General features: G+C 44.3%; 1 protein-coding gene across 1 annotated transcript in view; it reads right to left on the bottom strand.

The window, feature by feature from the left end:
- The window catches only part of Rnf149 (ring finger protein 149), a 29,261-nt gene extending 8,335 nt beyond the window's left edge, over positions 1-20,926 (bottom strand). Inside the window, exons 1-4 of the mRNA XM_051152737.1 lie at positions 20,458-20,926; positions 6,430-6,680; positions 5,318-5,386; positions 1,524-1,606 (exon numbers count right to left, since the gene is read on the bottom strand). Coding sequence (XP_051008694.1) covers positions 1,524-1,606; positions 5,318-5,386; positions 6,430-6,680; positions 20,458-20,911 — 857 coding nt within the window. The 5' untranslated portion in view covers positions 20,912-20,926. The remainder of the gene's footprint in view (positions 1-1,523; positions 1,607-5,317; positions 5,387-6,429; positions 6,681-20,457) is intronic.
- Between the last annotated feature and the right edge of the window lie 1,727 nt (positions 20,927-22,653).

The following is a 22,653-nucleotide window of genomic DNA, read 5'->3' as shown; positions in this document are numbered from 1 at the left end:
CACAATAACAACCCCAATAAGGAGACCAAGAATGTGTACACATAGCGTATCTGCAAAGATCAGTGCATCACTCTGAAATCAGAAAGACCTTCTCTAAACACAGCTTAAAACTCTACTTTCAGTGTTTTTCTGCAAAAACTGACAACAACACTGACCTCAACTCATTAGGTATCTACTGTGCTGACAACATGTATGTGCTGACGGAGTTTAGCACAAGTTTTCTTCACGGAACCATTACTATTTTGGTATTCTTTTTTTTTTTAATTTCCTCAGCAGAGGTATCAAGAAGTACTGTATGCATAATACATTTTTAAAAGCAAATACACTAATTTGTAACTTGATTCTAAAATACATAGACTATAATTGAAATTTACTAGACTTAAAAAAAATCTAATTTCTATACATAAAACAAACTATTCTGCTAATCAGCAATTATTTTATGTTGGGGAGGCATTGTTTTTTTGAGATGGGTTTTTTTATATAGCCCTGGCTGTCCTGGACACGCTCTGTAGACCAGACTGGACTCAAACTCAAAGATTCACCTGCCTCTGCCTCCTAAGTAGTAGGAATAAAGGCATGTGCCACCATCACCTGGCTAATCAGCAATTCTATCTGTCTGTCTGTCTATCTATCTATCTTCTATCTATTTATTTTAATTTTTATGTGCATTGGTGCTTTGCTTGCACGTATGTCTGTATGAGGGTGTCAGATCTCCTGGGACAGGAGTTACAGACAGTTGTGAGCTGCCATGTGGTTGCTGGGAATTGAACCAATGGGAGAAAAGCAGCCAGTGCTCTTAACCACTGAGCCATCTCTCCAGACAGGCTTTAATCAACAATTCTTAACAAACACACACACACATACACACCCCACCACCACCACCACATTAAAGTAGCAGATTATTAAAAATGAATTGGCTACTTCCCAGTTTTAAAACTGTGCCTGTGCTATTGGACCTGAGTAAAGGGAGGAATATTCACTTTTTTTTTTTTTTTTTTGGGTTTTTTGAGACAGGGTTTCTCTGTGTAGTCTTGGCTGTCCTGGACTCGCTTTGTAGACCAGGCTGGCCTCGAACTCACAGCGATCCGCCTGCCTCTGCCTCCCAAGTGCTAGGATTAAAGGCATGTGCCACCACGACCGGTGGAATATTCACTTTTACAGAGCTTCAAAAGGAACGCAAACGTAAGGTATAAGTAATAGCAAACCACTGCCTGCGTCAATCCACTCTGGGTCACCAAAGGCTCTCACTCCATCTTTCCTTTTCTTTTCAAGGTAGCATGCGTTCTGTATCACTAGGTGTGCGATGGAGTCTAAACGAGCCTTTAAGAGTAAAAGACAAAGTAAAAACAAAGGCACACGGTGTCTGAGTGGTCTTCACCACAAGCTTCTGAAGCAGGGCAGTTTTAAGGAGGCTTGGGGACAGTATGAAAGATGAGACGATCCAAGATCACAAGAATTTCCTGTCAAAGTACCAAAGCTCGTTAAGTAATCTTTAATATCTTAGTAGGAAAAAGTATTCATACTTGCATGGCAGGATTCTGATAACATCCTTGACTTTAAAATTTTCAATACACACTGCACAATTCTCAGCATCAACATCAATTCCCTGCAAAGAAAGGAAGAGTCACACACACATCACACGGACAAGACTGAGTTACAGAAACAGAAAACTGACTGAAACAACTGGCTTCCCCACGATGCGACCAACCTGGGCCTAAAACCCATTTATTGCTTACCACTGTCATCAGTTATGTAAAGAAACTAAACAAGGGGAGGGATCACTGTCTGACTCGTGCAGGTATTAACAGTGCTTTAAAGAAGTGTTGGAACAAATATTAGACTACTAGGGGCTGTAGAAATGCAAACCACACACGCTTTTTCTGAGAGGGCTCTTCTTCCTAGGCAAGCCTCAGGTTCACTGTGCACCAATGGTGACCTTGACTTTCCGATGTTCCAAAAGTTTATCTTCCAAAAGTTTGGATTACAGTCATGTAGGACCAAGCCCAGCTTATATGGGGCTGGAGACTGAATTCAGAATGTCCTCAATGCTACATTACATTACAAAGCTAACTATATTCCAGCCAGGCCTGCTGTTAGGATAAAATGAAATAATTCCAAGTATAAAAATCATAAAGAGAACGAGTACTCAAAGAAGGTATTTGTATTCTGAAGTTATTTAAAATAAATTTTTATCTCTGGAAGAACAGTTACAACTTGGAGAATGTACAAGCGGCTACATACCTGGAATTTTACTTCATCGGTGTTAACGTCCTGCCCCCAAATTAGAATGAGTGGGCACCTTTTGAGTTTAAAACTAAACAAAGGAGGCTGGAGAGAGAGCTCTGTGGTTAAGAGCACTGACCACTCTCGCAGAGGATCTGGGTTCAATTCCCAGCACCCACATAGCAGCACACAACTATAACTTTGGGATCCAACACCCTTACACAGGCATATATGCAGGCAAAGCATCAATGCACATAAAATATAATAAGAAATGAACAAAGGAATAAAGAAACAAAAGTCGTTGGCTGTCCATCTAAGAAGCTACAGGCGTAGGGTTCTGTGAGTAAGGGCCAGCAGAGGCAGCAAGCACGGTTCTGAGACAGGGCTCAGGAGCTCAGGGAGGATGTGCTTCTGAGGCTCAGTTTTGGGCAACTTCACGTTACAGAACACATCTCTGAGTTATTATTTAAACATACCCTTAGCCACATGCAGCAATTAATGAGAAAACAGCAAAAATTTGGTTTTTTTTATGTACATACCAATATCAAAGCCTATTAAAATTAACTTTACAAGAGCATTTTAAATCCTGGGTTCTTCTTCTTTTTTTTTTTTTTTCATTAATTAATTAACTTTAAATCTTGATCTCAGCTTCCCCTTCCTCCTCTCCTTCCAGTCCCGCTCACCTCTCCTCTCCTCCACCCCCACTCTCGTTCTCCTCAGAAAAGGGGAGGCCTCTAATAGATATCAACCTGCCTTGGCATATGCTGTGATACTTTATAAAAAGATTTACTTGGGGCTGGAGAGATGACTCAGAAGGTAAGAGCACTGCCTTCTCTTCCAAAAGTCCTGAGTTCAATTCCCAGCAACCACATGGTGGCTCACAACCATCTATAATGAGATCAGGTGTCCTCTTCTAGCCTGCAGGCGTCACATTCAGGCAAAACATTGTATACATAATAAATAAATCTTTTGTCTGTAGGGTTCCTGTGTAAGTTTATGCACCATGTACATGCATCAAGCCTCAGATGCCAGAAGCAACAGATGCCCTGGCAGTGCAGTTAGGGGTGGTTATGAGCTGACATGGGGGACAGGAGTCCGCCACCATGCCCGGCTCAACTTTAAATTCTTTAACAATTAACAAGCTTATACATTATTATAAATAAATCCACATGAAAAGATTAAAAAAAAAAAATAATCACTTGTCTCCAGAACTGGATAAGAAGTAAACTACAAAAACCTCATTTTTCTGTGTCAGTTTACAATGTAAAAATGCTTACAAATCCAGGTACATACTTTACATAACATTCATTTTAGAGACATTTTATTAAAAAAATCATTTTATCAATTTTAAAGCAAGTTCCTGGTATCATACAAATATTTTGCATAGAAAACATTTAACAAATGTTGGGTATAGGAAGAAAAGTATCAATTTACTTGTATTGTCAAGGGCTTAGCTCAGTAAGTTACACATATGAACCTGTCTTCTCACATGTAAGGAATGAGATTTTCTGCTAAGAAGGAGAAAAAACATGTGGCAAGTATAATAGAATTTTAATAGTTTGTAAAAGGACTGATTTCCTTCCTGTGAATGAAATGAAGAACAAACAAATGTTTAGAAATCAATTCTCACATTTAAGATCAGCACCTAATTTATAAACTACCAGAAGTTTTCTGCTAATTCCTATGGAAAATTCTACACACCCTCTGCACTACTAGTTATTATCTGGAAACTCCCTTGGTGATTTGCAGAGTAGGAAATCAGTACCTTGCACCAACTACTAAAACTCCACTACACTATAGTGTCAAAGTTATTGGGGCTGGGTGGTGGCAGTGCACACCTTCAATCCCAGCACTCAGGAGGCAGAGGCAGGTGAGTTCGAGGCCAGCCTGGTCTACAAAGCGAGTTTCAGGACCGCCATACACAGAGAGACCCTGTCCCAAAAAACAAGACAAATAAACAACAACAACAACAAAAAGCCAAGTTATTGGGGAAGGACTGAACCACCCAAACAATTCCAAGCATATTTTAATCCTAAATATACCACAGAAGCCATAACAACAGGTTCCAAATTTTAAAACTCAAAGGTCTTTTAAGAAAGTCCTTTAAGCAGGGAAAAGGAAGCACTTAAGTAGTTTCTCTTCAGTCTTCCTTTCCTGAAGGGAAGTAAAGACTGGAAGGTGAAGCACTTGGCTCTCAGAGCTTAATGAAGTAAAATGAGTCCCATGAAGCAACCAAACCAGCCACAGCTACAAGGCAGCATGTGACGCGCCACGTCACTGTAAAGAACCAACATGTGACGCGCCAGTCAGGGTAAAGCCTTGAGTCGGTGCCTCAGGAGGGGCTCTGTGCTGTCCCATAAGTGCTTTAACTCCCTAACTGAGCATGTCAAAGTGATTCCTTCTTAGATGTGTGTCTCAAACCCTCTCTCCTCCACAGATGTTCAGTGTTTTCTCGCTGTAGCTGAAGAGCTTGCAGAGAATGTGCACAAAGACTCATATTCAATGGAATGAATTTATAGTATTCCAGGTGCATACTTTTTTGTTTTGGTTTGTTTTTCGAGACAGGGTTTCTCTGTGTAGCCTTGGCTGTCCTGCACTCACTTTGCAGAACAGGCTGGCCTCGAACTCACAGTGATCCGTCTGCCTCTGACTCCCAAGTGCTGGGATTAAAGGCGTGCGCCACAACCGCCTGGCTGGATGCATACTTTTTAATGTATAGCATCTTCACCGTCATTCTCCTTGGCCTGTGGGGACTTTCAAGCACAGCAACATTAGCATATTGTCATCACTGAACACATACAAGGTAGGGAGATGGGGCGTGGAGTCAACCCAGGACACATGTGTGCTGAGCACGTGCTCTACCACTGGGCTACAGACCTGGCCTGTAATGTAACTGTTTCACATGTGGCTAATGGCTGCCATAATAGCCTCTTCATTCATTATATGTCTGTCAACTCTTTACAGTATGAAACACACACATGAAGGCTTGACAAAACATCACATCTTCTTACTACTGAACAGGGACAGGGAAAAAACACTTCTCATAACCTAAACACCCTCCAGTATGGAGCAGACCAGGCACAGAAAGCATTACCTTCTCTCCAAGCTTTACGGTGTGCAATGGAAGCTGGCCAATAGCCTTCTTAGTTTCCTTTCTATGATTCTTGGGAAGGAAAATAGTATTATTAAATAGTCTTTTAAAAGTACCCCACACATTAAAATGCATGAACTTAGAAAAAAAAAAAAAACCTTAACTTTTAACATATAAAAAAGCCACATAACTTATAAGCTACTTGATAAGAATTATTATTTATTATTATTATTTGGAGATAATGCTTCACTCTAAAGCCCTGACTGGCCTTGAGCGCAAAGCAGCCCAGGACTAGAGGCATGAGCTACCAAGTATTTACCTGCTTGCTAATTTGCAACAGTAGGATTAAATCTACGGCCTCACAGCGCTAAGCGAATACCCTACCACAGGCTGTAGTCCCCAGCCCAGGAATAATTGCTTTTAATTCCATATTTGAAAAAGAACATCTCCCCCCCTTTTTGGTGATGTTGAAATGAAACTCGGGGCAGCTCTAGCACTCTAAACATGTGTGTTATTTAGCCTCAGCTTTTCAACTTCCAGAAAACAATTCCCACACTTAACATTGGAGAAAAAAAAAAAGAAAGAAAGAAAGAAAAAGAAACTGTAATGATGCCCAGGAAGAAGGCACCATCCTCTCCATCAAGTCCCTAAGAGAAGAGTCCTGGCTAGTCACCAGCCAGGCCTATTGTGTTGTAGGGCGGAGCGTGCTACCAGGAGCCTCTGGCTCTTGTATCTGCTGCCATGAGGAAGGGGCTCCCTTCAGGCAAATGGCTGGCCAGCTACTCCAGGAGACAGAGCAGGCCTTTTCTCTTTGCTCCTCAACCTTATGCCAAGTCAGAACACAGGGTCACGATGCTCTTGCTGTCACATGCCCTTTCGCTAGGCCCCCTCTGTCAACACTAAGACAAAGAGGGTATGGGCACCTGCAGGAACTAAAGGTGCAGAAAGTCACCCAGACTTAAAGATGTATTCCAATTAAAAATGTTATCAAAGTCATATGAATACTTAAGTAAGTAAACTAAGATAAGTGTGGCTAAATGTAACTTCAAGTAGCATATGGACTGTACTTATGAGCTACTGCTATATAATTAGAATGGATAATTATCTGTAACTACCTGACTTCCAAACTGTGAGCCAGTGTACAGGAAGCGCTGTATGTAATAGAATATTAGCCATGCTAATGAGATGATCATCATCGTGATGAAGGCAATGGCCACAAACACCACGGACTGACCACTGATGAACTCCTGCATATGGCGGGTACCAATCCCAATGGTCATTTTTACTGGAATGCCTTTTTGCACCAGATCAAAAATTTCTCGTCCTTTTGGATAGCTAATCATAATGACAACTGTGTTTCCTGTTCCTGCACAAAAGAACAAAGAAGACAAAAGTTAGGTAAAATTAAGAGTATGTTCATCAACATATACATTTGAAAAATGAGTAATTTTTAGAAAAACATCAACTGCCAAAACTGGTTCCTGTGAACTATTCCCCCCAAAGCTAGGCCACCATTTACACTCACAGATGGATCTATCATCACGCCTTTAAAGAAGCACAAAACACTAGTGGCATTTAAACTGTTCCGTAGCTAAGTAAAAGAAAAGAAAAGGACACTGCAGACATGTGGCTAAAGCCTCTAACCTAGAGGTGGAGAAAGCAGGCTCTCAGTTGTAAGCTAAGTCCTACTATATAGTAAGTGGAGACCCTGCCCCAAAAAACAAAACCCAAGAGCTGTGGCTGTGGCTCAGTGGTAGAGTATTTGCCTGGCATGGACAGGGCCTGGGTTCACATCAGAACTATAGGGAAGTCTGTCTAGGACTACACAGCCAAACACAGTAGCATGGACAAGGGCCTGGGTTTACACCAGAACTATAGGGAAGTCTGTCTAGGACTATACAGCAAAACACACAGTAACATGGGCAAGGGCTGGGTTCACACCAGAACTATAGAGAAGCCTATCTAGGACTACACAGCCAAACACAGTAACATGGACATGGCCTGGGTTCACACCAGAACTATAGAGAAGCCTATCAAGGACTACACAGCCAAACACGCTAACAAAAAGCAAAAGAGACACACAGATTAATTTCACTTATGAGTAAGAATGTAGAACGCTTCAAATATGCCCATTAGAATTAGGGACTATGTCTATAGAGTGAGTTCCAGGACAGCCAGGACTACACAGAGAAGAAAGGAGGAGGATAGAGGAGGAAGGGGAGGAGGAGGAGGAAGAGGAGGAGGAGGAAGGGGAGGAGGAGGAAGGGGAGGAGGAGGGAACATGAGAACTCTATTGTGATCACTGCCATTTTTTCCCAAGTTAGTGTCTCACTCCGTAGCTCAGGGTGTGTGTAAACTAGGCTGGCCTGGAACTCATGCAGATCCAGGACCTCTGCCTCCCAAGGGCTGGGATTAAAGGCGTGCACTGCCCCGCCCAGCTTGTGGTCACTACTGTTTAAAACTGCTTTCAAGTCATGAGCAGACCTAAGACAAAAATAAGGAGAAAAGAGGCAAACTCTTCAGTTTTATTATGATTCTAGCTATAAATTAATACAGCAACCACAAAATATCAACAGATAAAATTTTAAAAAGCAAGCAAACAAAACACAGGCCCTGTAAAGTGACGTGGGGATACACGATGGCCAGGGAAGCGTTTAAACAACGAGCCCGGAACTAGTCACTACAGCTAAGCATAAAAACAGTCTGCTGCTGGCAGAGGAAGATGACCACAGAACTGGATAGAACAAAAAGTCCAGAAATAAACCCAAATACACAAAAAGTAGATAGCAAGTGATAAAGAAGTCAATAAGGAAAATGAACTATTTTTAAAAACCAGATGAAGGCAAACGGATGTTATATTGGGGGGAAAACCTGTATGTTTTCCTCACAATGTACACCAAAATAAATTACTAAGCCAAAAATGTTAAATGTATAAAGAAAAAGAAACGCTGGGCGTTGGTGGCGCACGCCTTTAATCCCATCACTCGGCAGGCAGAGGCAGGTGGATCACTGTGAGTTTGAAGCCAGCCTGGTCTACAAAGCGAGTCTAGGACATCCAAGGCTACACAGAGAAACCGTCTCGAGAAAGAAAGAAAGAAAAATTTCAATTATGACAAGCTACCAAGCGGTTCTTAAGAAGCCATCATAGGTCTGGAAGAGGGAAGGAGAGATGACAATGGGAAAACAAACTTTTCTTCAAAGTTAAGGTTAAAGTAACAAATGGCCAACTTAGGAATAGATAAAACAAATACAACAAACTAGTTTCTTGTTTATTTTTTAAAAAAGGGTTTCTCTGTGTTGCTCTGGCTGTCCTGGAACTCACAGGGACCTACCTCAGCCTCCCAAGTACTGGGATTAAAGGTGTGTGGCCCAGCTAACAAACTAGTTTCTTATAAAAGAAACAACAACAGAAAACAAAGGAATTTTTAGAAAAGTGTAAGTTTTTAAAAAATGGTTGTTAGTGCTTGCTTTGGCAGCACATATACTAAACAACAAAAACAAAAATGTTGCTTTACTGAGAAAATAATTCAAATACCACAAAAAAATCACCTGCTTTACAGCACAATTTGGTGGCTTAGAGACTGGTAGGCACCCTTTAACTCAGTACCATTCCACCACCTGAAGGAATCCTGAGTCCATCGTCAGCAGTCATCTCCCAGTGAGTGAGTTTTAAATATATGAAAACATGTGAAATCGGCAAAGATATAAGTTTCATATATTCTGATAGCAGCAATATGCACAAGTCAGCATGTTTGTATACTCTGTGTATGTGCATGCAAGGCAGGGCATGAGAGAGATGGGGTCAGGGGGATGAGGAGGGAGAGAGAAATCAAGGCTACCATAAAATCTGAAATTCAGTTGATTTGTTCCAGTAAATCTGTATACAGAAACTTAAATGTAATCATACACAAATATGATAGATACCTGTAAAGATATTTTATCCAGTGATTTAAAATGTAATTAAGATGTTTATTTTATACATGCTAATATTTTGTCTGCATGCTCGTATACCACATGTGTGCCTGGTGACTATAGAGGCCAGGGTGTCAGGTGCCCCATTACTAAAGTTACTGACAGTTGCACGCTGCCCCAGGGTGCTGGGAACTGAACCTGGGTCCTCTGGAAGAGCAGCCAGTGCCCTGAACTACTAAGCCATCTCCACAGCGCCTTCAGCGATTAAACAAACCAAAAGCAAAGCTTTTAAAAGATAAAGTAAGAATTCTATTGTCAAAACAATGTTCTACCAGATGTCCTGATAATTTTAGGTTCCGGAATCTCTCAATGAGATCAGCCCCTATGTCAGGAAGACAGAATCCAGAATAAATAAAATCAGGTATTTGAGACTGCTCAGGATAGCAAAGGACATGCCCAGAGAGGACAAACACACAAGCAGTTTTTCTGTTTCTTTCCCCAACTAAGATATGTGTTGCATAAAGACATTTGGCATTGAATATTTTTTTTTTTTTGAGATAGTGTCTCAACAGTGGGCCCCAAATTCCTCCTACATGCTGAGAGTAAATATGCATTACCATGCCAAAAAAAACCCCAAAACTTCCTTACAGAAACTTTGTGAATTCTTTCACTACCTCTTCCCAGTTTCAAGCACAAAAAGCAAATTAAGGTGACACTAATTGAAATCTCTAACTGTCCTCACCATTGTCACTTTTAAAAAGGTTAGAGCTGGGGAAAGGCTCAGCAGTGAGTGCTCGCCTACTAGGCAGAAGGCCAATTCCTACCTCAAGAACAGGAAAAGTAGTTAAAATCACTTATCAATACCAATCAGTATGCTGAATTGTCTCCTCAGCTAGTTCTGAACCAAGCTGAAGTTAACCCAATTAAAGTGAAAAAGGCAGACAGACAAGACTAGTGCTTAAGGGGCTGGGAAGTAACTTAATGGTACCCTGTGTGCTTAGCTGTAAAGATGTGTTTACTACATGCTGTATGGATGAGACGAACTCCTTAGCATGTCTGAGACCTCAGTTTCAGTGCCCAGTAGCAAAGAAAGACAGGACAAAGAGACCCATCAGGTCTTCTGCAATGCTAGATGCCTCCAGCTTTAGTCTACAGAGCCAGGCCAAGTGTGGCTGCTAACTGGTCACATTTCAAACAATAGGCTCCCTTACTGACCATGTGGAGGCAGGAGCAGCACACTCAAGGCTTTGCTTTCCTAATGGTCGTATTGATAGGGATAAAAGAATTAAGCAGCCTAGGTTTGGGGACAGCATAAATATAATTTACTTGGTAAAGAATGATGAAGTTCTGGTGTTTGGTATTGGTGCAAAAAAACAAAACAAAACAAAACAAAAAAACAATCAGCCTTCCCAAATATCACTGCTGAGACCGTCTGGACGTACAACTTAGGTGGTACAAAAGAAATTTCCTCCATGCGAGAACAATTTGCACTAACGCTTCTCAGAAATCAATTTTCCCTAGCTCTAGCCTCAGCTGAACAGCTTTAAACACCTTGGAGACTACTTGAGAGGGCTCAGCAGAAAAGAGCACTTCCTGCTTTTGTCATTGCTCCAGTTACTGTAACTCCAGTTCAAAGGGATCTGCTGCCCTGTGGCCTCTGTGGGCACTGCTACACACACGGGTCACATAAACTCATGCACACAAACACACTCACATAAAAAATAATAATTCTTTCTAAAATGCCACCACGTTCTCCAGAGAAACAAAGCCTACGAGCTGCTGCCGCCACAGTGAGATCACGTGACCCTCGGATGGGCGCATGTAAACGAGGGCGGCTGTCTGGTTCTGCTGCACCTTTGCATCCAGTCTGACCCTTAAGCCTCTCCTTGGTTTGCTAGTATTTTCCCTGAGGGCCTGCTCTGACAACCCAAATGTCTCACAATGATGGGGCTACGTGTGCGCACAAGGTGAGGCAGTAGCTGACAGTGCTCAAGAGAAAAAAGCAGCAGGCCAGGTAAGGCACTGGCAGCATGCCATCCTTAAACACCTCCAAGCCTTACTTGGCTGTACCAACAGAGGACCCCGGAAGGTTCCTGAAGAACTAGTTGACGGCCTTGACTGGATCTACGGTTGGATGGAGGAGTCTCACTTTACCGAGCAGAAAATCCTATGATGAATGTATAATGTGTGAGGTTTCAAAGAAACCTGGGACAAATGGCTAACTCAGATGCTATTTAACGTATCAAAGGGGACGCCGGGCTAGCTGGTAGGCCCTGCCCTCTTCCCAAAACCTGTCCCCCACCTGAGCTTGGCTCCCCTCTCCCAGCTTCTCTTTTCACTTTGGCAATCTTGGTCTTTCTCCTCCTGGTTCTCTTGGTCTCCTGGCTCACTCCTAGCCCACTCTCTTGTCCTCTCTCGCCTCATGGCCTGGTTCAGCCTGGACCCTTCCAGATGCTTCTGGCTGTGCTCTTCCAATCTACGATAATCCTTTTTCTCAACCATACCTCAGAGCATCACATTCTCATTTTTCTCCATCCATCTGGTGAAAACAAAGCAGACTATTTTTATCTTAGTGAGACATATAGTTCATAGCATTTCCACTGTAATCTTAGCCACAGGAACTTTGTTACTGAAATGCCAGAAGAGTACCCTTCTAAAGTGGCTTCGGTCTGCAAGGTGATACTGGAACCAGTTTGAACTCAACTAGAGGAAACTGCAGTCTCCTCAGCATTGATGACCCTGTAGTCACTAAGAAGATGCACCAGGAGGCAAGTACTGACTACCTTAAGGAAAACAAGCATTCAGCAAACCAGAAACATGTACAGCAACAACTAGGACACAGGCTTAACCCACTCAACATTATAAGGTACAAGCTTGCGCGTGCACACATACACACACACCCGTACGGTTTCTGCGGTAGTCCAGGCTGGCCTCTAACTCAGAGATTCACTTGCCTCTGTCTCCCCAACTGCTGGGATTAAAGGCATGGGTCACACCACACCAGTTATTTTTCCAATTTTTAAAAATTTAAGCAATTTATTCAGATTACATCTCGATTGTTATCCCCTCATTTGTATCTTCTGTTCCCCCTCCCTCCTTCTTTCACCCTATTCCCCTCCCCTAGGCCTGTGACAGAAGGGGACCTCCTCCCTCACCATATGATCACAGCCTATCAGGTCTCATCCAGATAGCCTGCTTCCCATTCCTCTGAGTGCCATCAGGCCTCCTCAGCAAGAGGAAGTGGTCAAATAGGGGGCACCAGAATTCATGTCAGAGTCAGTCCCCACTCCCTACCCAACTGTCCATTGGCCAGATCTGAATAGGGAGTCTAGGTTTCCTGCATGCATTGTCCTTGATTGGTACAGCAGTTTGTGCAGGCCCCCTGGGTCCAGATTCACCAGTCTTGATGGTCTTGTACAGTTTTCAATTTTTTACATGATTTCTATACACAGCCATGGCTGTCCTAGACTCGCTTTGTAGACCAGGTTGGCCTCAAACTCACAAAGATCCACTTGCCTCTTTTTTGTTTGTTTGTTTTAAGACAGTTTTTCTGTTTAACAGTCCTGGCTGTCTTATAGACCAGGCTGGTCTCAAACTCGCAGAGGTAGGCCTGCCTCTGCCTGCAGAGTGCTGGGATTACAGTTGTGTACCACCACTGCCCAGGCTGCTAAAAAGCCTTTTTAATAAAAAAAAGAAACTTTTAGAGCATTTCAAGTAGAAACAACAGTATAATACTGCCATCTCAGTTAAAAGCATTCATACAGAACCCCAAATGGCTTTTATTCTACAATTACCAGTTGAAACAATTCCTGGTGCCAATATCATCACATTCATTTTGTGACAGTGTGGGGAGATATGTGTGGGGAGGGGGCAGACGACCTCAATTACTGAACATCTCATTTAAAGCAGAAATCTTCAGGGGGTTCTGGTTCTCCTGAACTGGGAATGCGGGTTCTCAGGGGCAGGAAGCTCATGTCTAGGGCAGTATTCATTCCCTGAATCTTCTCCACAAGGGAGCAGCTGCAGAGTCAGCTTAGGGGTCAAAGCTCGTCTTGCTGCTCACTGCCAGAGGGGAGATGTGCTCCTAGACAAACTGCTCCCTGAGAGTGTTTCTTAAGTTCATTTCTAAGTTTTAAGTTAGTTTGAGAATGATTCTTCTTTGGGCTGCCACTTATTTAACAAGCAAGTAGAACAACAAAAAGCTATAGATATGAGGGATAATCTTGTTTGGATAGAGGGAAAGCTTTCCCTGGGAGGCACATTTACATTTTATCTTCAGGAATGGAAAACACTGGGGCCTGGAAAGGTGGCTCAGTGGTTAAGAGCACCGCCTGCTCTTCCAAAGGTCCTGAGTTCAATTCCCAGCAACCACATGGTGGTTCGCAACCATCTGTAATGTGATCTGATGCCATCTTCTGGCCTACAGGTGTATATGCAGGCAGAACACTGCACACTTAATAAATAAATAAATAAATAAATCCTACTTTCCTATCTTTAAAAAAAAGGTATGGAAAAAGTTTTGCAAAGGAAAGGAATTTTTTCTAGGTCATAAAACTTTCATAGAATCATATTTGCGGGGCTAGACAGTTGGCTCAGTGGTTAAGAATACCGGCTCATGTTCCAGAGGACTCAGGTTCAAATCTGAGTACCCACATGGCGCTCGTAACCATTTATATAACTACAGTTTCAGGAGATTCAATGCCCTCTTCTAAAAAAAAAAAACTCAAATAGATCTTTTAAAAAGTTTTATCTGATACTGTGATGCATCTAGCTTGGCCAGTTACTAGAATCAGGCATTTTGTTGATGAAGAGGAAAGAGAGACATTAACCAAGTGAGAAAAGAGCACTTAGCTCACTAAGTCAAAAGCTGTGGCCTGTAGAACAGTGCCTTGGGCTGGTCTGTTGTGCAACAGTCCCAGCAGCCAGACTGCTTCCAGGACTTATGTTACATTAATAAAACCCAAGGATGGCCTTTTCTACCCTGTGATTGATTCGCTTTTCAAAACCATTTTCAGGGTTTTTGAAAACCCTGTAACCACAGATATTCAGGAGGCTCAGAGTTCTCAAGGTCAGACTGATCAATATACCAAGAACAATTCTCAAAAAATGGGGAAAATGGCGGGGTGGGGGTGGGGTGCAGCTTAACAAGCAGCAAAGCAGAAGGATAAAAAATGTATTGGCTTAGCCAGGTGCGGTGGTGCACACCTGGAACCCCAGCACTCAGGAGGCAGAGGCAGGATCTCTGTGAGTTCAAGGTCAGCCTGGTCTACAAAGTGAGTCCAGGACAGCCAAGGCTCCAGAGAAACCCTGTCTAAATTGTACTAGCTCTGGAGTGAGTTCATGCATAAGCTAGGGGTGCCAAACACACTTACCGAAATCCCCCAAACTCTACTTCCTGTCAAATCACTGGCTCCTTGATCCAATCCAGAAAAGCTAATCTGCTCAGGCAATTTTGTACAACTGTGCCTGAACTGACACACACACACACACACACACACACACACACACACAGAGAGAGAGAGGGGGGGGGGGAGGAAAGCTCAGCTAAACAGGTGAATTTGTTCATAGACTTGAGACAGAAGAAACAAGCCTTTGGAATCTTTTTCTCCCCCAGGGCTCAGTGTTGCTGTCATTCCTGCTCCACTGAAAAGGGTCATCTTGCTCAATCTCACCGATAAGGTGATCTCTACACCTACCCTCGGGCAGACGGGTCCCTGTGGGCAGTTTCTGCTTTATTTTGCCTTACGCTGAGCACACTGTCTCAGTGAGCACATAGTGTTGTCACAAAACTCCTTCTTGAGTAACAGATGCAGAATAGTACTTTTAGCAGGCCAAGTTACCAGTAACAGAAGCACAAGTTTTCTTATGCCAAAAGTAAAATGGTGTCTATTTCCTTCTTATAATGTTGTGATCCTCTTGCTACTTTGTCAAAAACTAAACAACACATTTGTAAAGGATTCGCACTTGGTCAGTAACTTTAAAATTTGTATCAAGACATAGGAATATAAGGTACCATCTTTCCTCCCAAGGAAACTAAAGTCTACTTTCAGTATTGCCTTGAAGATAAGAAGTACTGAAATATTTAAAGTAGCAGGTTAAATTTCTGGTGGAGAAAACTAATTTAGCAGCAATAATTGATTGTGAGGTTACAGTAACAGGATCTCCTGAATTTAAATTTTCTTTTTTGTAAATAAACTGCCACATTTTAGCCACTTCTTTTCTCCTAGGGACTCAACAAAACCAAGATGTCCTGCAAACTCAGCTTAACCTCTACAGCAGCGCCTGCTCTACCTGCAGCCACTGTTAGCAGTTTTCTCTTTAATTGTGTGTTGAGCACACACACGTGCATTCACGTGAGGTGTCCAAGGAGCTGGGATGAGGAATCAGATCTCCTGCAGCTGGAATTACAGGCCCTGTGAGTCATCTAATGTGGGTGCTGGGAACTGAAGTGGGGGCCTCTGCAAAAGCAACGCTCACGCTAACCACTAAGCCATCTCTCCAGCCTCAGAGAGGCCTCCTTTCACGCATCTTGTCTAATTTCTGTATAGGTCTCTGCCCACTAGACAAGTACTACCTGTTCAACTTATCAGATTTTTGTGGCATGGGACATGGACGCCCATGGAAAGTTATTCATGAAAGAATGGATTTGAACAACTGGCCTGTCTTCCAGAACTACAAGGGAAATGACCTCATAAGGAGAAGAATCTGGACTGTAAATGTCTTGTTATACAACATAGAAATTTTTGCATGGTTGGCTAGGGTGAATGAGGAGGACACAATTCACAACTGGACACTACTCTAAATAATTATATTCTGTATGATTTCATTTTGTCAAAAATTAGGGGAGGGAGAAGAGACCTAGAGCAATGGCCCCGTGGTTAAGAACACTTGCTCTTTAGCAGAAGACCTGATGCGTCCCAGGATTCACGTGGTGACTTAGAAAGCTCCCTGACTCCAGTTCCAGTGCCTTCATCTGGCCTTCCTGGGCATCAGCTATACATGTGGTACACTTCCATGCATGTACACAGAACATTCATATACAAAAAATAAAAATAAGTTAATAAAAAATTTGGGCCAGTATGATGACGTATGCCTATAGACACCAGCAACTGGGAGGCTAAGACAAGAGGACCATGACTTGAGGACTAGCATGAAATACCCACAAGACTCCATCACACGCAAACATACAAAAACCAAAACTTTACCACCACCGCCCTCTTCCCTGAAAAGGGATTTGTTTAAAATACTACAGAACACTCTTACTGAGAACTCTTTTGCAGCTTTTCCTTGTCTGCTCATTTCAGACCTTTTAGCCTTTTGGAACACTACGTCAGGTACACACAAGTCCTCAGCCCACCTTCCACACATATACATACCCTCCTAATGTCCTGAGCCTGTCAATCAAAAAAAAAAAAATCCCAATCTTTCTGGGGAACTGTCCTAATTGACCCCACCTTGGATGAGGCTGTTAAGGTGCCACTTCTGGCTCTTTATAGAACCAAGATACATTTTACATTCCAATGTGAAGTTGCAGATCATTTGAGAGCACAGATCAAAAACTGATTATCTACATATAAAACACCATTTAACATGCACTGCCAGTGTAAAATGAGTACATCTGAACATATGGTTTCACTAAAGTTGGGTTTTTCTATTTTCCCTGACTAAGATCTTAGAACTAGTCACAGGGAAACTTTAATTAAAAGTCTTACAATTCCCATCATTGCAATACTGTGGCCATTTTCAGGGACCCTAACAGACCTGGTTGTCTTTAAGGTCAGCACGGCAGCATCACTGCAGGACCACTCAGGTAACAGAGTAACTGGCTGGCTAGGTTGGGCATCCTTCTGTATCTCTGAGGTCCCCCTTGCTTTCTTGCAATTCAAACCCTTTCTCCAGCCCTCTGTCAATTGTTTGGCTCTTAGTAAATAACATTCAAGGATGTAAAATGCCATTCTTAAAAGGCCATGCCACAATTTCAGCTAGGAGCATGTGACCTGTTAACCAACAGTAACCACAGCGATGCCAACTCTAAACTGCAATTTGACACAGCTTTTACCTATCTTGTCAAGAGTTTATACAACTTTCAGCATCAACATCCACCTTTCAGGCTTTCCAAGCACCGTGCATATAATGCAGTTAAGTATAAAGTCCTCTGGCCCAGAGGGCTGTGTTTGTCACTACTGACACACCAGCACCCCTTCACAGACAAGTATGTCTTCGGTATTCCCAACTCTGAGCAAGTCTGCTAGAACCAGAACGCTAGGCGAAACTAAGTCTTTACTGCTGCTCTGACAGAGCATGCTTTAAGCAATGACCCTTTAAAATCCTCAATGTCAATGACTTGTTTGTGTGTTTTTTGAGACAGGGTTTCTCTGTGTAGCCCTGGCTGTCCTGGACTCACTTTGTAGACCAGGCTAGCCTCGAACTCACAGCGATTCACCAGCCTCTGCCTCCTGAGTGCTGGGATTAAAGGCCTGCATCACCACGTCCGGCCCAATGATTTTTTTTTTTTTTTCCAGCACAGGGTTTCTCTGTGTAGCCTAGGCCATCCTGGACTCATTTTATAGACTAGGCTGGTTTCCAACTCACAGAGATCCATCCACCTGCCTCTGTCTCCCTGAGTGCTGGGATCACAGGGGTATGCCACTGAGCCTGGCAGTAATTTCAACCATTTAAAACTTAAATACTATCTAGTGCTTAATCCAGTGAGAGGAACAATGAGAAGAACTGGAAAAATCCTCCCCACAACTCAGGAAGATAACCAGCATTCAACTTCGTTAGCAACTTCTGCCTGCTTCATAGAACCCGGTGTTACTCACCAGCACTAGGAACAGCTGAATCCGTGGGTTTTCCTGGCGTCAGCTACCTTATGACTAAGCAGAGGAAACCAGCCTAAGCCTCAGCAGCCTCAGTAGCTCTACATAAATATTCAGCCCGGTCTAAGTACAGCCAAAGGGGCTTCTCCCACCTTAACTCTTCCCAAATGATGGTACTGTCACTCCTGTGCCCAATGGACTAAGCTCTGTGACAGCCACCTTCCCATCTCTGCAGCGTCTACAGCCTCAGCCAGAGTCTGACTTTGTTTCCAGCTCTTCTGTTTATCAACCACACCACTACCAAATTAATCTTCCTTTAGGCCAGTGGTGCAAAACGCTAGATAATTTTGTTGCTCTCTGAAGTTCTAGCAAAATCTCAAGGCATTTCTGGTTGTTACAAGTGTGGGGCAAACACCTGGACTGTGGGAAGAGAGGAATGCAGTTCAGCACCCTACAGGTTACCGGGACAAGTTTTAAAATGCTTTAGAGTTTGTTTCCTTACAGGAACTGTGGAATTAGGGATCTACCCCAGGGCCCTCAGGAAGATCCAGTCACACACTTTTCAAAAGGTGCTAATCCTCCGTTTAAAAAAGTTCAGTAGTATTATTCTGCCAAGAAGGCTAGAAAGGAGGCAGGTAATGGGAAGAGAAGTGTCCCTCCACCGAAGAGTCTAATAAACATGACTGGGTGTTTTTCTGTGTCCAGATAAGTTATCTACCAACAATATAAACAAGAAGTGTTGCTGAGCCATGTTTAGAACAAGTGTTGTCTGCTTGGGAGGATGCTAGTGTCATTATTAAAAAATGCAGTAGGGTAGAGTTAGGAAATTGTAGGGTGATGAGCCTGTCATTTAAAGGGAAAAGTCTACATTAAGATGTGTATGCATCCAGAAATGCACACACCCAACACCAAGGAGTGAGGTTCAGCACAGCCACTTCTTTTCGCCAGCAGAACTGAACTTGGGACCACTACCAATGGGATGTATCTGTAATGCTAGGATCATTCCTGAGCCTTGAGGAAACCGCGCGTGGACAACGACCATTATGCTAGTCTATCATCAGTGGACTAGCTGCAGCAAAGACGATGTCTACCCAACACCACCCCAGGGACACCTGTACTCACTCTGTCGCGTGCAGCCAACCAAACCTTGTGTTCTCAAAAGACCCAACTTCGTCAGGCGTTTCTCCATTCTAGCAGATTACTTTCACAGAATGTCAAATACTCCTGACCTTATCCCTACGCCACACTACAACGTTCCTACAATTCGGACCCATTCTCCGCCAATCTGGAACCTTCTTGAAGAAGAGTTGTCTATAAGCGGAGATCACTTCCTTGCCATCAAATGGCCACCATTCCCAACCCTCTATAAAAATGGCCAAATCCAAGGTCACTTTTCTGTCTCCCTGCCCGCTCCAAATTCTGTGCTGCATTCACAACAAAACAGAAAAGAAAAAATGCAGAACAGGGGGAACGGATGTCATAGCAGCAGCAGAAACTTAAAACAAAAACTGTATACCAGGCACGGTGGCACATGCTGTAATCCCCGCACTCGGGAGGCAGAGGCAGGCAGATAGGTCTCTGTGAGTTCGAGGCCAGCCTGGTCTACAAAGAGAGTTCCAGGACACAGAGAGACCCAGTCTGGGGGGGGGGGGGGGGGGGGGAAAAAGAAAAGAAAAGAAAAGAAAGAAACAACAACAAAACCAAAAACTGTAATCACAGGAAATTCAGAATGAGTCAACTGCATGATGCCTTAAAGCTAATGTGACCTCAGAAGGCACAACAGAAATACAATCAAATTCTGGGTCCCTAGAGAGAACTCTGTCCTTAGGATGGTATTTTGCAAACTCACCTGAAGTGAAATCTGCTGTCCCTGGAATAGTAGTGTATTTAGGACCGGCCTCCCGACAGAAAGAGGTAGCTCGGTCTTTCCTTCAAAGAGCACATTAAAAAGATTTCATCTGAACACAGAACCGACCAAACACAATGAGCAAGTGTGATTGATCCTCCTGCATGTGTCCTGAGAGAAAGCACAGCAAGAAAGCCCAGGCTTCCCGACTCAGGGTTTTGAAAGTACTCGGATACGCCTCATCAAAATGAAGGGCCACCAAGCCATCACTTAGGGTTGGTTAAAAAAAAAAATGCGACCCTGGAGTGCGCCAGTCACCAACACACTCACCACTCAGCCAACTTCGGGAAACCGTGAGCCGATCTAAGCGACCTGTTACTAGGAATCTGGGGAGTTCTAGCACTTGGTGGGACTTCCCTCTCTGCTACTCCCCTGCCTCCTCACGCTCCCGAGGCGAAGCACCGATCCAGCGTGTGCACGCACTGCACTTCCCTCTCCACGCCACCCGGGAAAGCACCAGGCTCGCCCCTGCCCAGGGAGGGTGGCCCAGCGCCCGGCCTGCTCACCCGCGTGCGACATGGGCTCGGTGGCGTTCCCGTAGCGCTCCTGGTTGTAGACCACCACCGCCGAGGCGTTCTTCCGCGCGGCCGCCAGCACCTTGTCCTTGAAGGTGCAGTCGCCGCGCGCCACCAGCGCGACCCAGGGCTCGGCGCCCAGGCCGCCGGGCGCCACGAAGCGCGTGTCGGGCGCGCAGCCCTCCGCGTCCCCGGGCGCGCGCGGGATGCCCACCAGGCCCTGCTTGTCCTCCTTGGGCGAGCTGTCGCCGAAGCGGCCGCTCTCCGACAAGCTCCACACCGTCAGGTTGGACCGCGGGTCCACGTACTCGATGCCCACCATGGCGGAGTACCACTCGAGCGCCCCGCCGCCCACCCCGGGAGCACACGAGGCCAGAGCCAACCATGTGAGCGCGCCCCAGGCTCCCGCGCCGACCGTGGGCCGCCATCGCCGTCGCGCCGCCATGGCCGCCCAGCCGGGAGGCTGAGAAAGAGCGCTAGCGTAGAGCGAGGCTGCTCGCGCCAGGCCGACCCGCAGCTCCGAGGAGACCGGCGAGCGCGCGGGGGCGGGCCCGCGGCGCACGCGCACCTGGAGGGGGCGTGACCGTGGGGGCGTGGCGGCGGAAGGGGCGGGGCCCTGCCCGCGGCCTTGAGGTGTGCGCAGGCGCGAATTCTGCGCCCCTGGGCTGTGGGTGGCGGTGCTGGAGCTTGCAGATGCAAATGTGTGTTGTGCAACCCTACGGCTAGAGTCCCCAAGTCTGGGGAAGTTGGGGCGGCTCGGGCAGGCTAGTGTGGGACTGCGGTTGTGTAAAATCTCTCAGAGGGTGGAGTTGACTGCGCAAGGCACAAAAGCCACTTAAAAAATTAAAAAACAAAACAAAGCCGCCCTCAAGTTCTCCGGATGCCTTCTGTTACCAACTTTGTAATAGATTAGATTTTTTGTTGCTCTTCTTTCAAGTTCGCTTCTCGTTTGTTTATGTGTAATGTGTAGGTTTCTGTTTGGATAAAAAGACAAAGGCACTACATCAATCAAAAGAGGGAAAAAAAGGGTCGGAGGCAGAGGTAGGCTGGATCTCGGTGTGTTCGAGGCCAGAATCCAGACCAATCAAGGCTACACAGAGAAACCCTGTCTCAAAAAGCAAAACAAAACAAAAACAAAAAAAACATAAAAAAGGGGGTGGGGTAGTGGGTGGGAAATGATTTATTTGGAAATAAATGCTGGCTGATAAATAGTCCTGTAATAACAGTGCGTGTGTATTTTTATTTTATTTTATTTTATTTATGTATTTATTTTTGTATGTGTGTACCATTAGATGTTCCAAGCTAGGCATGGTGGCACACGCCTTTAATGCCAGTACTTCCGAGGCAGAGGCAGGCGGATCTCTGAGTTTCAGGCCAGCCTGGTCTACAAAATGAGTCCAGGATAGCCAAGGATACAGAGAAACCCTGTCTCCAAAAAACAAAAAAGCCAAAGCCATTAGATGATGCTGAACACACTAAACATAGTGAAATACATGTCTGATAATTCTTTGCTCCCATAAAAACTGGGGGATGGGAGTGGGGGTGTTGAGCTGACGTTTGAGCTGCTCAGTGGTAGAGTACCCTCCACCCAGAACGTCAAAGATATCTCCACGTCTTTGAATAATACGAAGTCTTACTAGACCCCCCAGTAAGTATGTGAGCTCTCTCCTTCTCACTGAGTTGGTGTCACGTGTCATATATGAGTTAACAAATAACCAAATACGTTTAACATACCTCTTCATTTATGAGCTACTGAGTGTCAAAATATATTTAAACCTCAGGATTGTACATGTTAAGAGCTTATAGCTTAGCTGTATCTTGTAAGGCACTCTGCTGAAGACACACACACAGGTATATGCTGTGACAGACCTTCAGCTTGTCCCCCAAGCCTGAGGGCACCTGAGAGGCTCCAGGTACCCTCAGTACACAGATCTCTGCTGCATTGGTCAAACCAGTTTCTCCTGAGAACCACTTATATACAGGTACGCCAAGCCTTTAATTAGACTGGACTTTCAGCAGAGGCCTACTTCTATCCTGATGAAGCAACTGGGCTCATGATTTCAAAACCCACTCACTGTGACTGTGCCACATCTACTAAGTGTGTTCCCTGTAAGGTTTGTTCCTGTGAGCAAAAGGCAAAAGTTCCCTTTGTGTGGCAATAGGCTATGTGATTTGTGAAATCCTATT

The sequence above is a fragment of the Acomys russatus genome, chromosome 11, assembly GCF_903995435.1.
Source record: "Acomys russatus chromosome 11, mAcoRus1.1, whole genome shotgun sequence".
In the NCBI taxonomy this organism is placed as follows: Eukaryota; Metazoa; Chordata; class Mammalia; order Rodentia; family Muridae; genus Acomys; species Acomys russatus.
The sequence above is the reverse complement of the archived record's forward strand: the minus strand, read 5'-3'. Positions and strand labels throughout refer to the sequence as shown.